Below are 17,583 nucleotides of genomic sequence, written 5' to 3'. Positions count from 1 at the left end.
TGAAAGCAAGGGGAATAAGATGGTGTAAAACTGTAAGAGCTATTCTTTGCACTTGGAGAATATAAAAGATAATCATGTCATTCTTGTTTAACGAGGTTTGTCTCTACAGCCCTGTTGGTAATTTCATAAGTTGGTATCTATAAGGTTGATTTCAGTGTTCTGATCAGTGGGCTTGGGCAGAACTTTGTCCCTGATAAAATAACAAACCTGTGTTGTTTGGAAGAGACGGGGGAGTGCGATTTGTCCATAGATTAATTTTTTTACTCAACATCATTTTTTGAATCATTAACTTTGTAGTAGGTGAAGAAGCATGTTCTCCAAAAGACCTTTCATTAAGAAGAGAACGGGAAAACTGTACATCAGAGAAGTCTTTATATGGGTGTGGCCAACTGTGATGGGAAGAAGGAAGGCCTAGATATTAGAGGCCCTTTAAGACTATTATTTTTAAAAAATATGTATTATGTCTAAACTCCAGTGATAACTTCTGCTACCATCATCTGTTGTAATGATGCACGCTGTTTTTACCCTTTTTTTTCAGGGGCGATTTATTGAACCCAGCTTGCAAAGGTGCAGTAAGACTGAATGTGAAGAGCCTCCTTTCAACTATGTGGTTCAAATGAACAACAAATTACTGTTGGATATTAGACGCTACCTCAGAAAATACTATAATGTAAGTATTCAGAAAATATTCTGCCAGATGAAATGAGTTTTCTAAGTGGTGCTGAATTTTTAGTGACTGTCATGTTACGTTTTGGGGTTCTTTTGTATAGTCCAAGGTAATAGCATGCAATGTCAAAAGCCAACTTTATGAAAATAAAACAATCAATTAATGATTTCAAATACTAGTTGAGAATGTTTGTTTTCTCAGTTCAGTCTCAAGTCAAGATAGTCAGATGTATTTAAATTTTTGTAACTGCGTGTGTCAGCATTAGTACAGATGTAGTAGCTCTCTGTTTTCCAGATATTTAGACAAAAAAACCGCGATTGATTATCTTAATGCTTTTGAGAAAATCTATGAAGCCTAACAAATATGCAGATATCAATTTCTCATGCAATTGAAATCTGATTCTCTTTCTCCAACCCAAATTGATATATATTGTGTTACATTGTGGAAAGGAAAACTGAATGTAGCTCTGTAAAAATTCTTTGAAAGACAATAGGAAGGGAAATACTATGAATCTTTCTTCATAATGATTGGGAGAGAGGAGGAGTTGTAGTTAATTACTTTTATATAATTCTCTTTTTTGGGGGGCAGTGCAAGAAATCCGAAGTGCCAACTGTAATGGTTGGCATTGTGGAAAAAAATTTGTAATATTTGAAATTCCCATCTTTGTACTGTCCAAAGTGGTAACTCGTTAGGAAAAAAACCACCATGAATTGTAAATTATATCAGTATGTTTTGCATCTCTAATATGCTGGAAGCATCGTATTTTGTGAATTGGCAGCTAGCCATTTAGGTCAAATTTTCATAGATCTTCTTGTTCTATTGTCTGCCTGCCTTTTTTGGTTGTCCAGCGTTGCCTGTTTCCACAGCTTCAGGGCAGACATCAAGTTTGAAGCCACTCATAACCTTTGGGTGCCCATAACCTTTAATATATTCAAAAACATAAATTGTTTCTGAAAATTTGGCCTGTAAATGAATGGCTTATCTAATTTGTGGTGTGTTTTCTTAAGTTTTCTTTTTTGCAGACAGCAGCTACAATTATAGTTTAATACTAAGCGTGCATTTTGTGTTTTCTTTCTTCTATATTAGTTCTTATTGCAATTTTAGGTAAGTGTTTTCTAAGCCATTTTCTGGAAATGTAATAATTCCTGAATGTATAAATACTTCTTTTGAAGGTCTTTGCATCAAAAGGAGCACAAAACATTCTCAGAGTATTTAAATTCAGGCAGTATTTCACAAGGTAGGGATAGATGGTTCTTTTCCGTTGAAGTTAAAGGTAGATGACTTGGACAGGTGAAGTTACCAAAACGCAAGATCTCACATTACTTTATTGCACAGTCCAACTGGCTGCAAAACTATCATTCAATTGATATTGCTATACATATTATATTAAATTATACAATGTGTTATTAAATAATATGTCAAAGTAATATGTTTACGCAGAACTACGTTTGTATAAAAGTTGCTTCTGATTAACTTCTTTAGATTTAATGTATGTACATTACGGTAATACACGATGCCACATGCTAAGCAGTTTTTGGCATATAAAGTGCTAGAAAACATGTCCATAAGATGTGCAATAGTAAACTCAATGAAGGAAGGAAGATACATTTAAGGGCAGGAAAAATGCTTATTACTGATAAGAACAAGAAGTGCTGTAATATTTTACTCTGTTCTCCTTTTTTTTTTTTTTTTTTAAGACCAAGCTGTGAACCAAACTGTGAAATGTTTGACTATTGAACATTACAGTTCGCTTACGTTGTATTAAAATCTATTAAGTATCTTACTACATGTTATATAGGATAATGAAGTGTCCTTCCAAAGGAATTTATTTGTCCTTGTAAGGAAAAGCTTTATAAGCTCGGTTATATTTTTAGTACTGAGAATTTACTTTTAACCTAGTTAGCTATAATAATAAGGTTTAAAACTATTTTTTGACTGTGGAATACATTCAGACTCTGGAAATGTGAGATTGTTTTATTGTAAAAAGTAATTTCTAAATTGCCCAACAATTTTCATTTTAAAAAAGGGGTTTCCAAAGAGTTGGGCCAGCAAACTTTTTGTCCTGTTAGCTCTTAGAAAATTAGATGCTGTGAGTTTTAGTTTACTCCTTTCATCAAGCACTTGTAGTGACTCTATAACAGCTGGAGTTGAAATTCATCAAATGGGCATTTGCACTGATATATATAATCCTATAAGCTGTAACGACACACCCAGAAGCAGTATGGGAAGGAACTGTCTGAACAAAACATTTGATGAAACTTTGCGATGCTTACTTAACAGTCTCCTATTGTAGTGGTTGCATCGGAAAGGCACAGACAGATCAGTTTAAAATAGACAAATATATTGTCTAATTTTGTCACTCTATTAATTTTTTTTTAGATATTACTGTTGTTTGTGTGTTGGTCAAATGGCACATAATACAAAAACATAAAATGCAAAAATGAATTTTTTAACCTTTAAAATAATGAGCTACCTTTTTATGAAGACAGCCCTATCAAGAGCCTTTTGGCCTGATCCACAGCCCACTGAAATGAATAAGCTTACTTTTTTTTCAGTGAGCTTTGAATCAGATTTTTTTTTTTAAGTGTTTAAGATCATTGCATGTTATTTCCTTTAGTTTATTGAAATGCTTTTATATGTGGCTGTGTAAATTTAGGGGCAGGGGGGAGTGCCATAAAATCTACAAGTGGAAAATCAACTTGCCCCTTATGGCACGTGAGACTGATAAATAAATACAAGGGTAATATATTTCTTTCCTTTAAAAAGATGTAAATGTAAGTGTGTAAATAGAATTTTGTAAGCTTTCTACAATCCCATTGTTTTTGTAAATTACTCACCTTTATATAAAATTTTCTGTTTCTGCAACAATCATTTTTTGCCATTAAACATTGAAATGTTTTATATGTGTCTTCCAAAACATATCTACCATTGCTCCAGTATTTATGGATTTCTTAATGGTATTAACAATACCAATTTTGATAATCTTACTGCTAACTGTAAATATATCTAAAAGTGACATGCAAAGATTTTATTTCTTTTCAGAAATGCATTATTCTATGAGATTGATCCTGTTGTGTGCTTTCTTTTTTTTTTTTTTTTTTTAATTCTGCTTCAGAAGAGCAAATAGATGAAAAGAGAGAGAAACGCTAGCTAATCTAAATTGGGAAATGAAGAGGGCTTTTTTAAGCATGAAAATTTCATCATCTTGTCAGCTGGCAGAATGCCTGCTGTGTGGATTCACAAAGGCTAAGAATTACACTTTCATGAAATTTTCCTCACTAACTGCCCTGGTTAATTTGAAAGATAACCCACTGTTCTAATTCATTCCTCAATTGGGCGGTGCAGGTTTTATCTTTGATCTGACAAAGCATTTGTGTTAATCGTTTTGGCCCTCTACTAGACACTCTTGGGATTGTGCTTTTACAATAAATGTGTCTGTGATAGCTCTTTAGTCTATTATACTTACAATAGATCCATAGAACTGGTAATTAATTCTGTACTGCTTTGGAAATGGGGAAGAATAGGTGTAGCTCTGTCAAGTGCTGCTGGGAAGTTTGTTTAGCTAGTTCATTTTTGAAGTGTTACCCTCAGCCATCAGTGAAACATCCACGCTAGGGAATGGGTGAAAGCTGAAATATGCAAGCATAAATGGAAAAACTGACCAACTTCTGTATGTAAGGAGGGTGTCATTTCATTTATAGTAAGTGGATGTAATTATTATGATGGCAACTGTTTTATGTTTCTCACTAGAATATTCAAATGCTCATTTTTGAGCACTTGGTAAATAAATGCCAACTCTTAGATCTCCTTTTAAAAAGCCCTGTAAAAATCAGTATGCACATCCATAAAATGAATCCCATGTCTTACTCAGCTCTTGAGGTGTTAGTTTTGCCAACTAAAAAGAACTGGAAAAAAAACCCCAACATATTGTACATGCCATTCGAGCAGTGGCAAAATTCATACTGAACTGGTTGGATTGGGAAGCTGTTGTCCCTGAAGCAATAGTTTTTTAATCTTCTTTTTAAATATACACCTGTGGTATTATTACTAGTATAGGCTAAAACCTGTTTTTATGTAGATCCTCTTTATATGCTGTCTAGTTAATAGGGTATAGCATCTTTAGATATTTAATGTTTTTCAAAATGCATAAAATGATACAAACTTTAAAAGGGTTTTAAAAAATACTGAAAAAATCTTGGTCAAACCTGTATTGCACTGTTTTTGTTTTACAGTCTTTTTCTGCTGGACCACTGTAACCCACAGGCAGAAGTGAGTTTGAAGGCTATTGAACACTGCTAAATAACTTTATACTGTTCAGCTGCGAAAATTCAGTGTTCAATAGCCCTCAAAATTTCTCATTTCTTACCTGTGGTGGGGTGGTCTACTGCTTGCACATTAGGTCGCAGTATAAAAGCATGTTGGTACACTTCTCAAGATCTTTGAATTATTATTTTTTATATATATTGCTGTTCTGACTATTGTATATATGTTCTTGGGTTTTACATTAGTATTTTGTGCACTTAAAATTTATAAACAAGATAATATTGTAAGAGGCAATAGCGTTCACACAGGTTTTGGGCTTGCATGGCATATTCGCTTAAGAGAACAAAGATGACAGGGCTTGTTGTGAACCTGGAATCTCCCACACTTCAATCAAGTGTGTTGCCAACAACCCACAGGTGTACACCACATGAACAGGTGAAAATATGATTGTAGATGATGGTGATGACTTTTGTAATTGTGTTCTCTCAGTCATGTATTGAAAGCTTTTTTGTTTGGTGGGTGGGTAGAGGTAAGAGGTTTCTTTGGCGTGAGGGAAAGGTGCTTTAGAGGTGGCAATAGAACAATATTTTATTTATCGTTGAGCTAATAGTACTAGAAGTATATGGGCATGTGATGAAGAGCAGGTAAGGCCAGAAAACAGAAGGAGTTGTGACACCAGCTGATGGGGTAGGCACAATCAGATAGCTAGACTGCCATCAGATTAACTCCAGTGATTATTTTGAGTCCTTCCTGTTTGCATGGAAATGGGTTTCTGAGTCTCTTCCAAGTTTGAACTTGTATCACTGTCATTTTGGTTTATACATACAGAAACTGAGACGTTTATTTTTAGTACTGAAAGCTTCCAAGTCAAGGCAGAATGGAAAGCAATTGGAGCGAAAGATAAAAGATTAATGTGATTCCATTCACAGTTTACTGGGAACCTGAGAGAGGGAAGGGAGGCTGCCACCAGATTATCAAGAGTTTTCTCCTCCCCACCACAGTAGCATTTTTTTGATGCTTTCCTTGATTGAGGTTGACAAATGGGTTGTATTTGGAATGATGTTTTGGTTAACCAGGAGGAAATTGGAAATATCTTGGTTATTGAACAGAGCAGTCAGTATTCTACCATATGAAAGCATTATACATGTGTCTTTCTGATATAATTTATTTTTATTGAATAATAGAAGATAACCCTTTGGTCACTGTGTGTAGTGCATTTTGGGGATGAGTAAGCAGTTATTTGTCACAGCATTCATAGTGTCTATTAACTGGAATTGATTCACTATTACTTCAACTTCTCCATGATCTGCCCTGTAAAGGAATTGTTTGTTTTAGACTTACAGCATCAATATGATTTTTAGTGAAGTGTTTCAAAGTAGTGATCAATATGTCTTTACAAAGGGTTTAACTCTCTTCATTGGATTTTACTAGCCATGACAGACATGTATCCATCTCACTGATGGTTGAGTGAGGCTGAGTGTGACTCTCTGCACTCCAAATTTTAGCCTCTGAGAATGCGTAAACATAAGCAAAGGAGCAGTATCTGTTTACTATTGATTCTTTCAATGCTTAGTCCACAGTCTGGTACCTGGCCAGAGAAGACTTAATGACACTAGATACCTCTCTCAGCTCTGTGGAGAAAAGGCTCCCCAGGCTGGCCACCACATGGAGCAGGTTCTAAGAAATGGGGATTGCCTCAGGAGAGTAAAACTAAATTTGTAATTTCCTCTGTAGGTAGAATACAGGAATGTAAGGGCTTATTATCACAATAATTTGTCTGCTTAGGCTTATAAATGGCAGTATCGTGAAGATCATGTTACAGGAAGTGTGCCCAGAGGTAAATATGGTCATGGTTATGATTGCCACCAAGTGTGTAATGTTTACCTAGGTGATTGAATCACTCATCTAATAACAAGATGTTGCTGTCTTCAGAGGATTACAGAAAGCACTGTCTTTGAAGGTACTCTGTTGGAACTGATCTGTTGCCCCAGTTGAAGCAATGATGAATTTTGGCAACACTTGGAGAGCGTGTTTGTGCTGCAGTATAGAGAGATGGTTGCAGCTCTGTGTATCTGATCTGGCTTTAAACTGATTACAAAGTATGTAGCTTTGGTGTACAAGTAGCAGTATTTGTTATGAGATTCTGTAGGCAAGAATTTAAAATCTTGGGCAAATCTGTGAAGCCTACGGAGTGGTCTGCCACAACTGCATTACTCATAGTGCCTGAGCAAGCCACTTTGAGAGAGAGTAAGCAAATGCGCCCTCCTTTGGATACCTTGGCTTGACAGAAGTGCTATGAGCACTATATAGCTTTGTAGAATTTGCTTCTTCTGAGACTGTTTTAATAACAAATTGTGAATCACAAGAGGATTTATGACAAATCACTGGTCTTGAAAGGTTCGGTGTTCATCTTTCTTCTTTTTACAGTAGCTTCAGAGAGCCATTTTAAATCTGTTTAGGTTTTTGTTACGTTCAATTTAAATTTTTGGTGGAAAAGGATCCCACTAGTCTCTAATTAGAGACATTTACAAGAGGCAGAAGTCCAAGTAAACTAATTAAGACTTAACAGTAAGTTTTAAAACCACCAGTTCTCATGGAATTTTGATACAGTCTTACACTATAATAACTACAGCCTTACACTATAATAACTTGGAACAACAAATTAGTGAAATATCAAACCAGATTAAGTCTGTATTAGTCTACAGAAACTTTTAATAGAGAACACATTATAACCAGCTTGCTAGGAGGTGACAAAACTCAACAAGGTCTGTTGGCCTTGAATACTTGATGACGGTTGATGTATGCATAACCAGCAATTCTTACAGCACTCAAGCACCTTGCATCCCTCAGGAGAACCAAAGTTAAAATCTGAAGCTGAAGAGACCATGTTTTCACTGAACATGGTTCTTTTCACAAGGATAAGTTTGTTTGATGTTCATGACCTAAAAATGATGTGGTTATCAGAAAAGTTTTCTTAGAATTCACCAATAATATGGAAATCCATGGTCCAACACTGATTTTAGAAAGTGAAAATGACTTGCTTTAAGCCTTGTTTTTAAAAACTAAAGCGGCTCCATCTGTGGTAATTCAGAGTTGAATGGGCATATAAAAGAACAAAATATGGAATGTTTTATAATAATTGTAGGAAATCTAAGTTACCTATCCTAAAGTTCCATAGTCTTTATTATGAACCCGCCTTCAGCTTTAAAAGAAAGTTTAAAATAAATTTTATAGTATTTGGGAAACTAAAATATTTTTGATGCAGTTACCTTCTTTTGTAAACATTTTTGTTTGATGCTGTCTTTCATAGTCCACATTCCTGAAGGTTATTGAATAAGAAAATCATGAGGGTTTTGAGGCAACAGAGAGCATACATGAAAAACGTCATTATGTTTTCCTCAGCATCCTTTTTGGCATAGTAGGAATGGGTCTTGCAGGTGTTTATTTTTTCCTGCCCTTAGATGTTAAAAAAATTATTTTCATTTTCTGGTTTAAAGCGGTTAAAGTTGTCAAAAAATATTTCCAGTAACGTTTAGTCACTGCTCTATTTCTTGGTAAAATACTCTTAGAAAAATTAAATAAGGTGTTCCTCAACAGAAGTGATTCTAGTATTTAAAATCTCGTCATATAGAAGGTTTGTAGTTAGAAGGTTATTTAAAAAAACTTACATTCAACTTAATTTAAACAGCTGTTTAGTTCTTGATGTTATTTAGTATTTGGTGCAGGAAGAGAAAATGGATGAATGCGTAAGCATTCAAGGATAGAACAGATCAAATGGGTAGTTCAGACCTTTCAGCTTGGTTCGTGGAAGTAAGTTATATACGTGAAAAAACCTCAGAGCAATGAGTCTGGGCAGCACTATTTAGCTAAACTCCTCTGCCTTTCTGTCTTGATTCACATGCTTAGAGGTGGGGAGGGAAACCCCCTAGCTGAATGAGACTCCTAGGGAATTATTTCTTCTTTTACAGTGCCCAAGAGAAGTCTAAGCAGTACCAGAGATAACACAATAAATTGTCTATAAGATTTCCTATATCCTAGGAAACACCAAGGTCAATTCTAGCAGCCTGTGCTGTGTTAGAGTTGACATTTGTTGCTCCACTTGACTTGTGAAATCTGTACTTGTACAGGTTTGTTTTAAGTTTAAGAGAAACTGTTTTAAGAGCCAGTGAAGTTTTGGATCATCTGAGATTAAAAAGAGGTGTTACTTGACTGTAAGTGAGAATGTTCCCATCTGCAGGGAGAAATGGCAAAATAGCATTACATTAGACATAGCTTCATAAAAGGGTTTTGCGTTTGCTTCACTGTGTCTTGTTGAGAAGTCACGGTCTTGTAAGTGCTACACAGTCTCTGTTTTCTGCAGAGTGCCAGTATTTCCTTCAGTGGATATATGCAAGTGGATTATTTTATTTATTTTTTTAATCCCCAGGCGTTAAGAAAATAGCTGCTTTGTATGCCTACTTTGGGAGACAGTATGATTTGAGTACAGAACCCTACTCCACTATGTAGTCAGATAGCAGAGCTGTGCTCCAAAACAGGTGTTGGCCCATATGTAGCATCCTATGTGTAGGTCTCTTTACAGAGTCCTTGAAGCTTATCAGTCAGGTTGGCTAGATTTATCTTCAGATTATATTTCATTATACGGCATCTACTGATGGACTTTACTCCTACTTTTTAATGAACATTAGTTACTCTATTGCTTTTATTCATATGAACGTGGTTTTTTGTACTGTCTGTTTTTCTGCCAGTTGAGCCTAGTGAACTGGTAACTCTGTCTGTGCTTTAGTCCCGTGCATTCTGTGATAGCACACTGTTTTAAAGGCCCTTTTATTGCTAAAGATGAACCTCCCTTCCTTATTTCCATGCCGTGCTGAAGATTATTCTGTCTTGACTCTGCCCATAGCTGCAGCATCCTATAACGGCGCGGGGGAAAAAAGCTGTGTAGTCTTGCTAAAACTATTACAGAGGCTAAATGACAGTCTTGTTCACTTTCTTTCATCTGAAGAGTTTCAGCTATCCAAGTATCTTCAGCCTAGTAGATTGTGTTAGGCTTTGAATCCACAAATGTATGAGAAACACTTCTGAAGTTTTCCAAAGGTATACCAGGTTTCTACATGAAAATTAAGGCTCTGCAGAATTTGACAAGTAGATGTTTTCCTTTTCTCCTGAACAAAATAATTATCTTTGTAAGTGGCATCTGCAAGAGAGGCATCAAAAATCCACAACTATCAGTAAAGATCTCCAGATAGAAATGTTTATGCAGTGACTAAAATCGTTCCATCTAAAAATAAAAATCTCAGTTTCAGAATTGTAACAGATACTCCGAATGTCTTGCATCTTTATCTTCAACCTCCTATGGAACAGTATAAACAAAATGTTGATGTTTGAAGATGGGTTTGTTTTTTATACTGGACCATAAAGCAATACTTCTTTTTGTCTTGTCTTTTTCCTTTCTGTATCAGTGGCTACAGTTCAAATGTGGAAAACAAGAAAGTATGAACTCCCAAATGGATTTCATTAATTAATACACCCACTCGACAACAATATCAACCCAGAGATTTATTTAACTGGTATTTTTCTTGTGTTCTTTTTTCGCATTATCACTTGTCACACCCTGTCTTTGAAGATTACAGGAATGCACGTGTTGGAGAGCATTTTTGTAGTAATATGCTTTCCTTTCCTAATGAAAACATGGTCAGCATAGCAATATTCTTCCTTTTACCCTCATTTGATGGAAATTTCTGTATTAATGCCTTCAGTTTGGATTATGTATATATTTAATGTCTTTTTTAAGATGTTTGCGTTAACAACACTTAATTTCTGCACTCTGCCACAAATGTGAAGTATTTAGTATTGTGCATATTTTACAATTGGTATATCTTAATTATTGTTTAAATTTTTAGAAGTTACTGGATTTGGAAGAATTATCTGAAAGGACAAAATAGGAGGTGGAGTCAAGTGGAAGTGTATCCTCATCAACTCTGCAGTCAGCCCCCATTCCTTTGAGTGCAAGGCAACCCAGCTGTGAGGATTGCTGGCCACACTCTCATCAGAGAGAGAGAAGGGGGGGGGGGGGGGGGGGGGAGAGAGAGAGAAAATTAGCAAGACAAAATTCCTCTCTATCACTCGTATCTTTACACAAATTCAGACTTCTGAGTTCCCATACGTGAGAGTGTAACTTAATTTCCAAATTACATGATGAAAGCACATCTGTCCCAAAATTAATACCTCTTGAGAATATCATAATTGTATATACTGAAAATAATTAGTATCTGTAATTTGCAAGTCATAAATGTCTAATTTTTAGCGAAGTTGTTTGTTTCCATTTAAGATAAATTCTCAATTTAATATCCAAAGCAACATTCGACTATACTACAAAGGGGCCAGAATTGTTTAAAAACAGAGAACCCCCTCACCCCCCAAAATACAAAGACACAAAATGGCATATAATGAATTCTGTTGCAGAATGTAACATTAGATTTCTGCAAGAACTTTTTAATTACTGTAATAATTTGTATTGGATAATATGTATTTTTTCTCATACTGAGGCAATTCGTGCTGGATGATCTTGCAATAGAACTAGCAGATACCAAGCTACCCATTGACGACCAAGTGCAAAGATTGAATGTAGAATTTGAATTCGGTAGAATTTCTCTTTTTATGCATGTGTACATGTGTATTTATATATGTGTTTATGAATAACGGCATTAAGATTAATACAGCTATTTAGAAATACTATCTTGTGTTCCAGTAGTTCATGCAGTGTTGGTGATGCTTTTTCACACTATTCTTTAGTATTTGCATGTGGTTTTTATGCTTGTTTGAAGGAAGCAATTAGTCAAATTCCCCCTCCCTCCTACTGCTTTCTGCTTCGCTTTTTCTTTCTGTGATAAGGGATCAGCATTTATACCGTCTTGTTCCTTTAATGGGGCTTCTTTTGGGGATCACCTTGTTAGGTTTTTGTTAATTTTTTTTAACCCAATCAGTGAAGTAGCAATAACGGAGTAAACTGAATTGTGATATGGTCCTTGAGAGAATTTCCTGGCTGATTAAACATAAGGTAGTTTTAGGATCAAACACCACTGCTCCCTCCCCAACCCCTTAAGTGAAAGAGACTGAAATACCTTGTAGGGAATTCATAATTAAAATTCTGTATGATGTGACTTGTCTTTGAAAACTTTAAACAAGAGTGAGTCAACCGTCTTAAGGATTTAGGATTAACAAAATAAGCCTATATTATCTGCCAAGAAATGGTCAGGGATTACTCCAAAGTTTTATTTTCAATGTTTTCTCCTGAGTCCATTTGTGAAGGTGTTCATGAGGCTAGTGGCAAGATGCCACTCAGGTGTCATTCAGGAAAAAAGTTGAGTAGCAAATACCTATTTGAGGAGCATCTGAGATTGTAGTGAAAATAAGGAAAATAATCTAGGAGCGATTAAAAGCTTTCATCATGAGAAGTACATTTAAGTTTCTATATAAATTAAACCAGTGCCTTTCTAGACACAGATCTGTGCATGAGAAGCTAGCATCATAACCAAGGCTCAAGTCTCTCACATTGATGGAGTTGGTGTAATTACAGGCCAGTTCTTTTTTTGGATAAGAGACATCTCGACAGATCTTTTTCCCTTCCCTTCTCTCCACTCTCATCTTAATTGCAGGTAACTCTCTAGCTGCAAATGTTTCCACTTTATCCTCTAGTTGCGAGACACTAAGCTGTCTGGAATGGATCAAACATGATACAGTGCTAGGAGGCTGTTAAAAACTGTTTCAATAGGGAAGACCTTCAGAGTCAAAAACAGAGGCAGCATGACATCCTTAAAATAAATAGGTTAGTGAAAGAAAAGGCAAGATGTACCTCTCCCACTGTCTGTGGTAGTTTCTTCAGATTAATTCTTCTAGCAGACTTCATTAGTTCTTTTTAGGACATTCCAACTGTGTCTGAATAGCAATATTAACAAAGGAGTTTTGCTTTTTATGTCTGTTAAGTATTTTGGAACTCTTACGGCACCCTTCAACTTTGGAACTGGTATGTTGGAGCATTGTGCTGCTTACAGAAGGTGATGGAGTAGATGTTTGGAAAATGTCATTCCTGGTGGTTAGAAACATGACAAACTTTAAAGTGTGCCTCCTGTTTTGCCCCTCATTTGAAGACTGTCTGCCAAAAACTGAGGAACGAGAAATCTGCCAGTGTACAAAGCACTGCAAGAATCTAGTCTTGATGCTGGAAGCATTAAGGCTAAATATCCACCCATCTTTAGGCAGTTCCCATAACTTTTGGCATTTACAAAATTTAGATGATGGCATATGGGATAATTTCAGTTGTGGTTATTAATCTTCAATGATCTCCACCAGTGGTCTGAATGAAAATAAGTACCACCTGGAATAATCCATACCCTCAGATAATGAGTATTTAATATAACATCCTTCCTCCCCAGAGACAATAAAGTCCTCACCGTTAGCGTCCGCTCAGGTTTCTGGAATGGAAGCAAAACTGGCCCTGCCTGTGTGTCTCCTTGTTCGACCTGCAAAGAGGTTGGCTTTCAGTGCTTATGAAGCAGAGAAACTTCCTGGGGACCAAAATATTAAGACTGAAACCACAGTGCAGTAGAGATTTATTTTCTCCTGGTACTAAGCTTGTTCAGCTTCTGTTAGGGTTGTCCTTGTGAAAAGGGCACTGAACACAAAAATGTACTGGATGAGAGACAGTCTGAAGAGGGACAGAATTGTTCCAGCAGCAGGGAATCTGGGGGGAAGAGATGACAGTGTTGGTTTGGGACTACTCTGTTCACCTTCAGTGAAGAGATGACCAACAAGAAGTGTCAACTCTTCCACTCCCTTGGCAGGGCAGTGGACAAATGAGCCTGGGAACTCTGGAAGATGCCTTTTTGATCTCATCTTGTTCTTTAGTTGAACATTTAATACCTTCAGTTATGTCAGGGGAGCAGTTGAAACCTGAGTTGAAATTATTAAGATTCAAATTAAGATTTCCTAGTTTAGGAAAGGGGGGTGGTGGTGGTGGTGGTATTTTCTTCCCTTCTCCCTTGAGGCTTATGACAGGGAAAAATGAAAATCCTTAAGTTAGGTGAGTGAATCACTGCATTGCAGTTTATTTGGTCATGGAAGACTGAGTCCACAGATAACTGTGGCCAGTTGATTGGGAGGGAAAAAAAAAGGTGCCTGCCACCAGAGGAGAAGCTGTTGGACTATCTTTTAGTGTTTTACTAAAACATAACTTTCATGTTCATTACTTTGCAGGTACTTCAAATACTTTGTTTGCAGGTGATCTTAAAAGGGGTGCCAAAATAGTAATCTAACTTAGGGGGTTTAAAAAAAAAAAAGATATGCTCCACTCTCTTGTCACTAATTTATTATTTTAAAGATTTGACTTTTAGTACTAAAAGAACAAAAATCTACTGTAAGCTGTGCATTCATAGGAGGAAATAAATGGCTTTTTCTGACATGTTAGCTACACGGGTTAGGAAAGAAGCTGCACAAAGGCTCCCTTTGGATTATAGAAGTTGTTAAAAAATGTGGAAGTGTTATACATTTAATGAGTATGTCTGACTTGACTTTTTGGGCAAAAGTCAGTTTCTTCAGAAGAAACCTGTAAAACGTTTGTCTTGTTGGACACGGCTGTCTCACCTTTATGAGATATCAGCAGAGACACATAGAGGTAAACAAATTTCTTTGTATTGTTGCTTTCCATACTGACTGCTCAGTAGAGACCTTCCATACCTTTCTGTTTCCAGAGGTCTGTTACCAACAATAGCTGCCATCTCTGCATACCTTTTTTTTCTGGGGGCAAAATGATATATGCTGAACTGCCTAATAATCAGTCTTATTCTCAAACATTTAAGCATATCTAATAATAGTATTTCATTATTATGGCTAATGCTGAAAATTGAATTTTAAGACTTTTTTTTTCTGAACAGGAAAGTAGTAAGATAGTTCTTCAAACTGCTCATAAAGTTAGGAAGTTACTGGAAAGTGGTTAAATGAGGAAAAATCTTCCCTTTTTTCCAAAGTACAAGACATCTACTTCATTGAATTTGTGCTTAAGACTAAGATGTTAGCTTTTATAGGAGGTGCCTCTCACTGAAGAATTACTTTGTTGCACTGCTTAAAGGAAAACGTAGACACAAGTGTTGTTTCTTTCTAGTTTGTTTTTTTTAACCCAGCAACCATTCTTTAGAGCAAAGTTGTATTAAAGCTATCAGATTATGAAAGCTCTGCTACTTCTTCAGAGAGCCTTGGGGCCATCCTCGGATAGTTAATTGCTTTCACATCTTTCACAAGAGAAAGACAAGAATGCGCTTTCCTTGAACTTAACAGTTTGGGCAATTTTCTATAATCCAGTAAATACAAATTGTACCCTGATTATCCATCTATGTCTGTCAAGCAAATTTTAATGGATGAATGAATGAGTCCAATCCTATGCATGGAAATATACAAATATGCAAAATATGGGTCTAATTACAAGGCTGCTAAATTTACACAAGGTCAGGTAAACAAGGCACTGTGTAATGATTATTAATTGTTAATAATGCCTTTGGCAAAACACATTTCTGCTCTGAACACCTAACATTTTTGCCTTTTTAGTTACATGAAACAGCCAAATTGATCAGCTATTAGAAAAAACAAAAGATATTCTTTTCTCCCATCTTTCCTACCTCACCTCCATAATTGATTACTAGTTATTTCTGAGTAGTGGGAAGGATACTGTTCTGAAAAATAAAAGTACATTCAACAGTTATGTATGAAAGTTCCACAGTAAAAATTGAATAAATTCATTAACATTCATTCATTGAATAAATGAATAAATTCATTAACAGATAACTTTTTTTCCTCATAAGGTAGTACTAGGAGGATAGAAGCTCCTACAATCTCTTGTCCTATGTGATGAAGAAGAGCCATTTTTTCTGTTTTAGTTATCCTTTGAAACTGTTTTTAATTTTTTAAAAGTGCTCAGTCTGTCCTGCCTTAATTCTGTTGCCCTTTCCTTCACCCTCATCCATGTACCTTTTACACTTACCTGTCTCTCTTCTCTTGTCTCCTTTGGCCCACTGTAGATGTTTGTCATGGGGCTATAAGACAGGGGAATTTGCAGGAAAGGACAGAAACAAGGCTGAAATGGGAAATATGAGGTTCTGTTGCTATGTGAAATTAAACAAAACGCGCAAATATAAATTTACTTCCTTTGCTAGATATATATTATTATATTGGGTTGTAAAGTTGTATGAGCAAACAGTTAATTTGGACAGGAATGGTGAGGGAGGTTGCAGGTAGAAAAACCTATCTGTAATGCATTTCGTCGTTTTGCCTGAAATTTTTCTCTGGTTTTGCAAGTACAGTCCTCTCCCATTGCAAACTGTGCAGCAGCCCTAACTTTCTTTCAGCAGTACCACTTGCTTTCTATAGCACTGCCACAATCATAAAATAATACATTCTGAAGATGAAACAAGAGTAAACCTCATGAGGAATCAAATACTCAAGTTTGGTTTAAATACTGAGAAAAATGTTCAGTCTTTTATGCTTGTTAGGCCGTTGCAGCCCAAAAACATAGACTGATTAAGTATTAACCTAAGAACAAAGGAGTTTTATTTAATGAAGGGATTTGTCCAGCGTAATGTTGGTCTCTGACATTAGCTGGATGCTTAATGATTCAGGGAACTCCCTCAAAGACAAATTTTTTCAATAAAACTTTTTGTAAGAGATGCAAGTTCCTAGTTAGTGACTGATTTTTCTGATAAAACTGGAAGTGTTTTCACCTGTATGACTGCGCAAATCTACTGCAGATACAGCTTCTGTATGGCACTTTGTGAAAGGAGTTCCAAAGGCTATTTGGTAGTGTTTAAAATATTTCTATTTTTCACTGCTGGGGTTTTGTCATCTTTTCAGCTTCACTGAAATTCTATTTTGAATTGCAAAGAAAGGTAAACAAAACAACAAGTTTATTATCCATATACTTCATTGTCCGCATTTCTAGGCTTTCTTTTGTAACTTCTGTTTTCATTGACTGTCTTTTGCACTCCTTTTATTCCTCTTTTGCCATGATAGTGGTGGCAAAACTAAATATCAGCAGGCACTGATGTGAACTGTGGTTTTGATGGGTACACAAAGGCTATAGCTATTTATCAAAATCCTTTTCATCTTCTGTGTTTCTCAATATTGAAGCACAGAATTGCTTAATGTAGGTTGTTTTTAGCACTGCAGATGACCAAACTTATAGCAGCTACTGTATTAAACACATATCAACGTCTGTTAATCCTGAGAATTTGTAATAAAAATCTTATGACTAGTCAAAATTTACCTTTTTTGTGATACATGTATTTACTTTTTGTAACATGCTTGTGGTCCCTCTCAGGCTGCTGCTCTTTATTTTCAAATGTTAGTAGGAAGTGATGTTATTTCACTGTATCTGGTATGTTTATAACCACTGAAAAATTTATTGCATCATACTTTTTTTTGTATTTATAGAGCTGGTTTTGTTGCTGTTCTTTGCATTGATTTCTTCTATCTGGTTTTAGTGATGTGCCCAGGATTGTAGACAGCATTTCAAGCGAGGCCTCTCTGCTGCCTTTATACAGCAAAATGATTACTTTAGTCCTTTGTTCAGTTTTTTTTCTCTGCTTCTTTCTTCTCATTCACTTTTCCTT

At 35.9% G+C, this 17,583-nt stretch overlaps 1 protein-coding gene across 1 annotated transcript in view; it reads left to right on the top strand.

Moving 5' to 3' along the window:
* Positions 1-17,583, top strand: part of POLA1 (DNA polymerase alpha 1, catalytic subunit) — a 207,297-nt gene that overhangs the window by 94,273 nt on the left and 95,441 nt on the right. The window contains exon 34 of the mRNA XM_087756792.1: positions 539-670. Coding sequence (XP_087612918.1) covers positions 539-670 — 132 coding nt within the window. The remainder of the gene's footprint in view (positions 1-538; positions 671-17,583) is intronic.

Source organism: Nipponia nippon, unplaced genomic scaffold (assembly GCF_047370975.1).
Source record: "Nipponia nippon isolate SJK-2023a ecotype South Korea unplaced genomic scaffold, ASM4737097v1 scaffold_2, whole genome shotgun sequence".
In the NCBI taxonomy this organism is placed as follows: domain Eukaryota; kingdom Metazoa; phylum Chordata; class Aves; order Pelecaniformes; family Threskiornithidae; genus Nipponia; species Nipponia nippon.
This window is presented reverse-complemented; position numbering and strand designations above follow the sequence as displayed.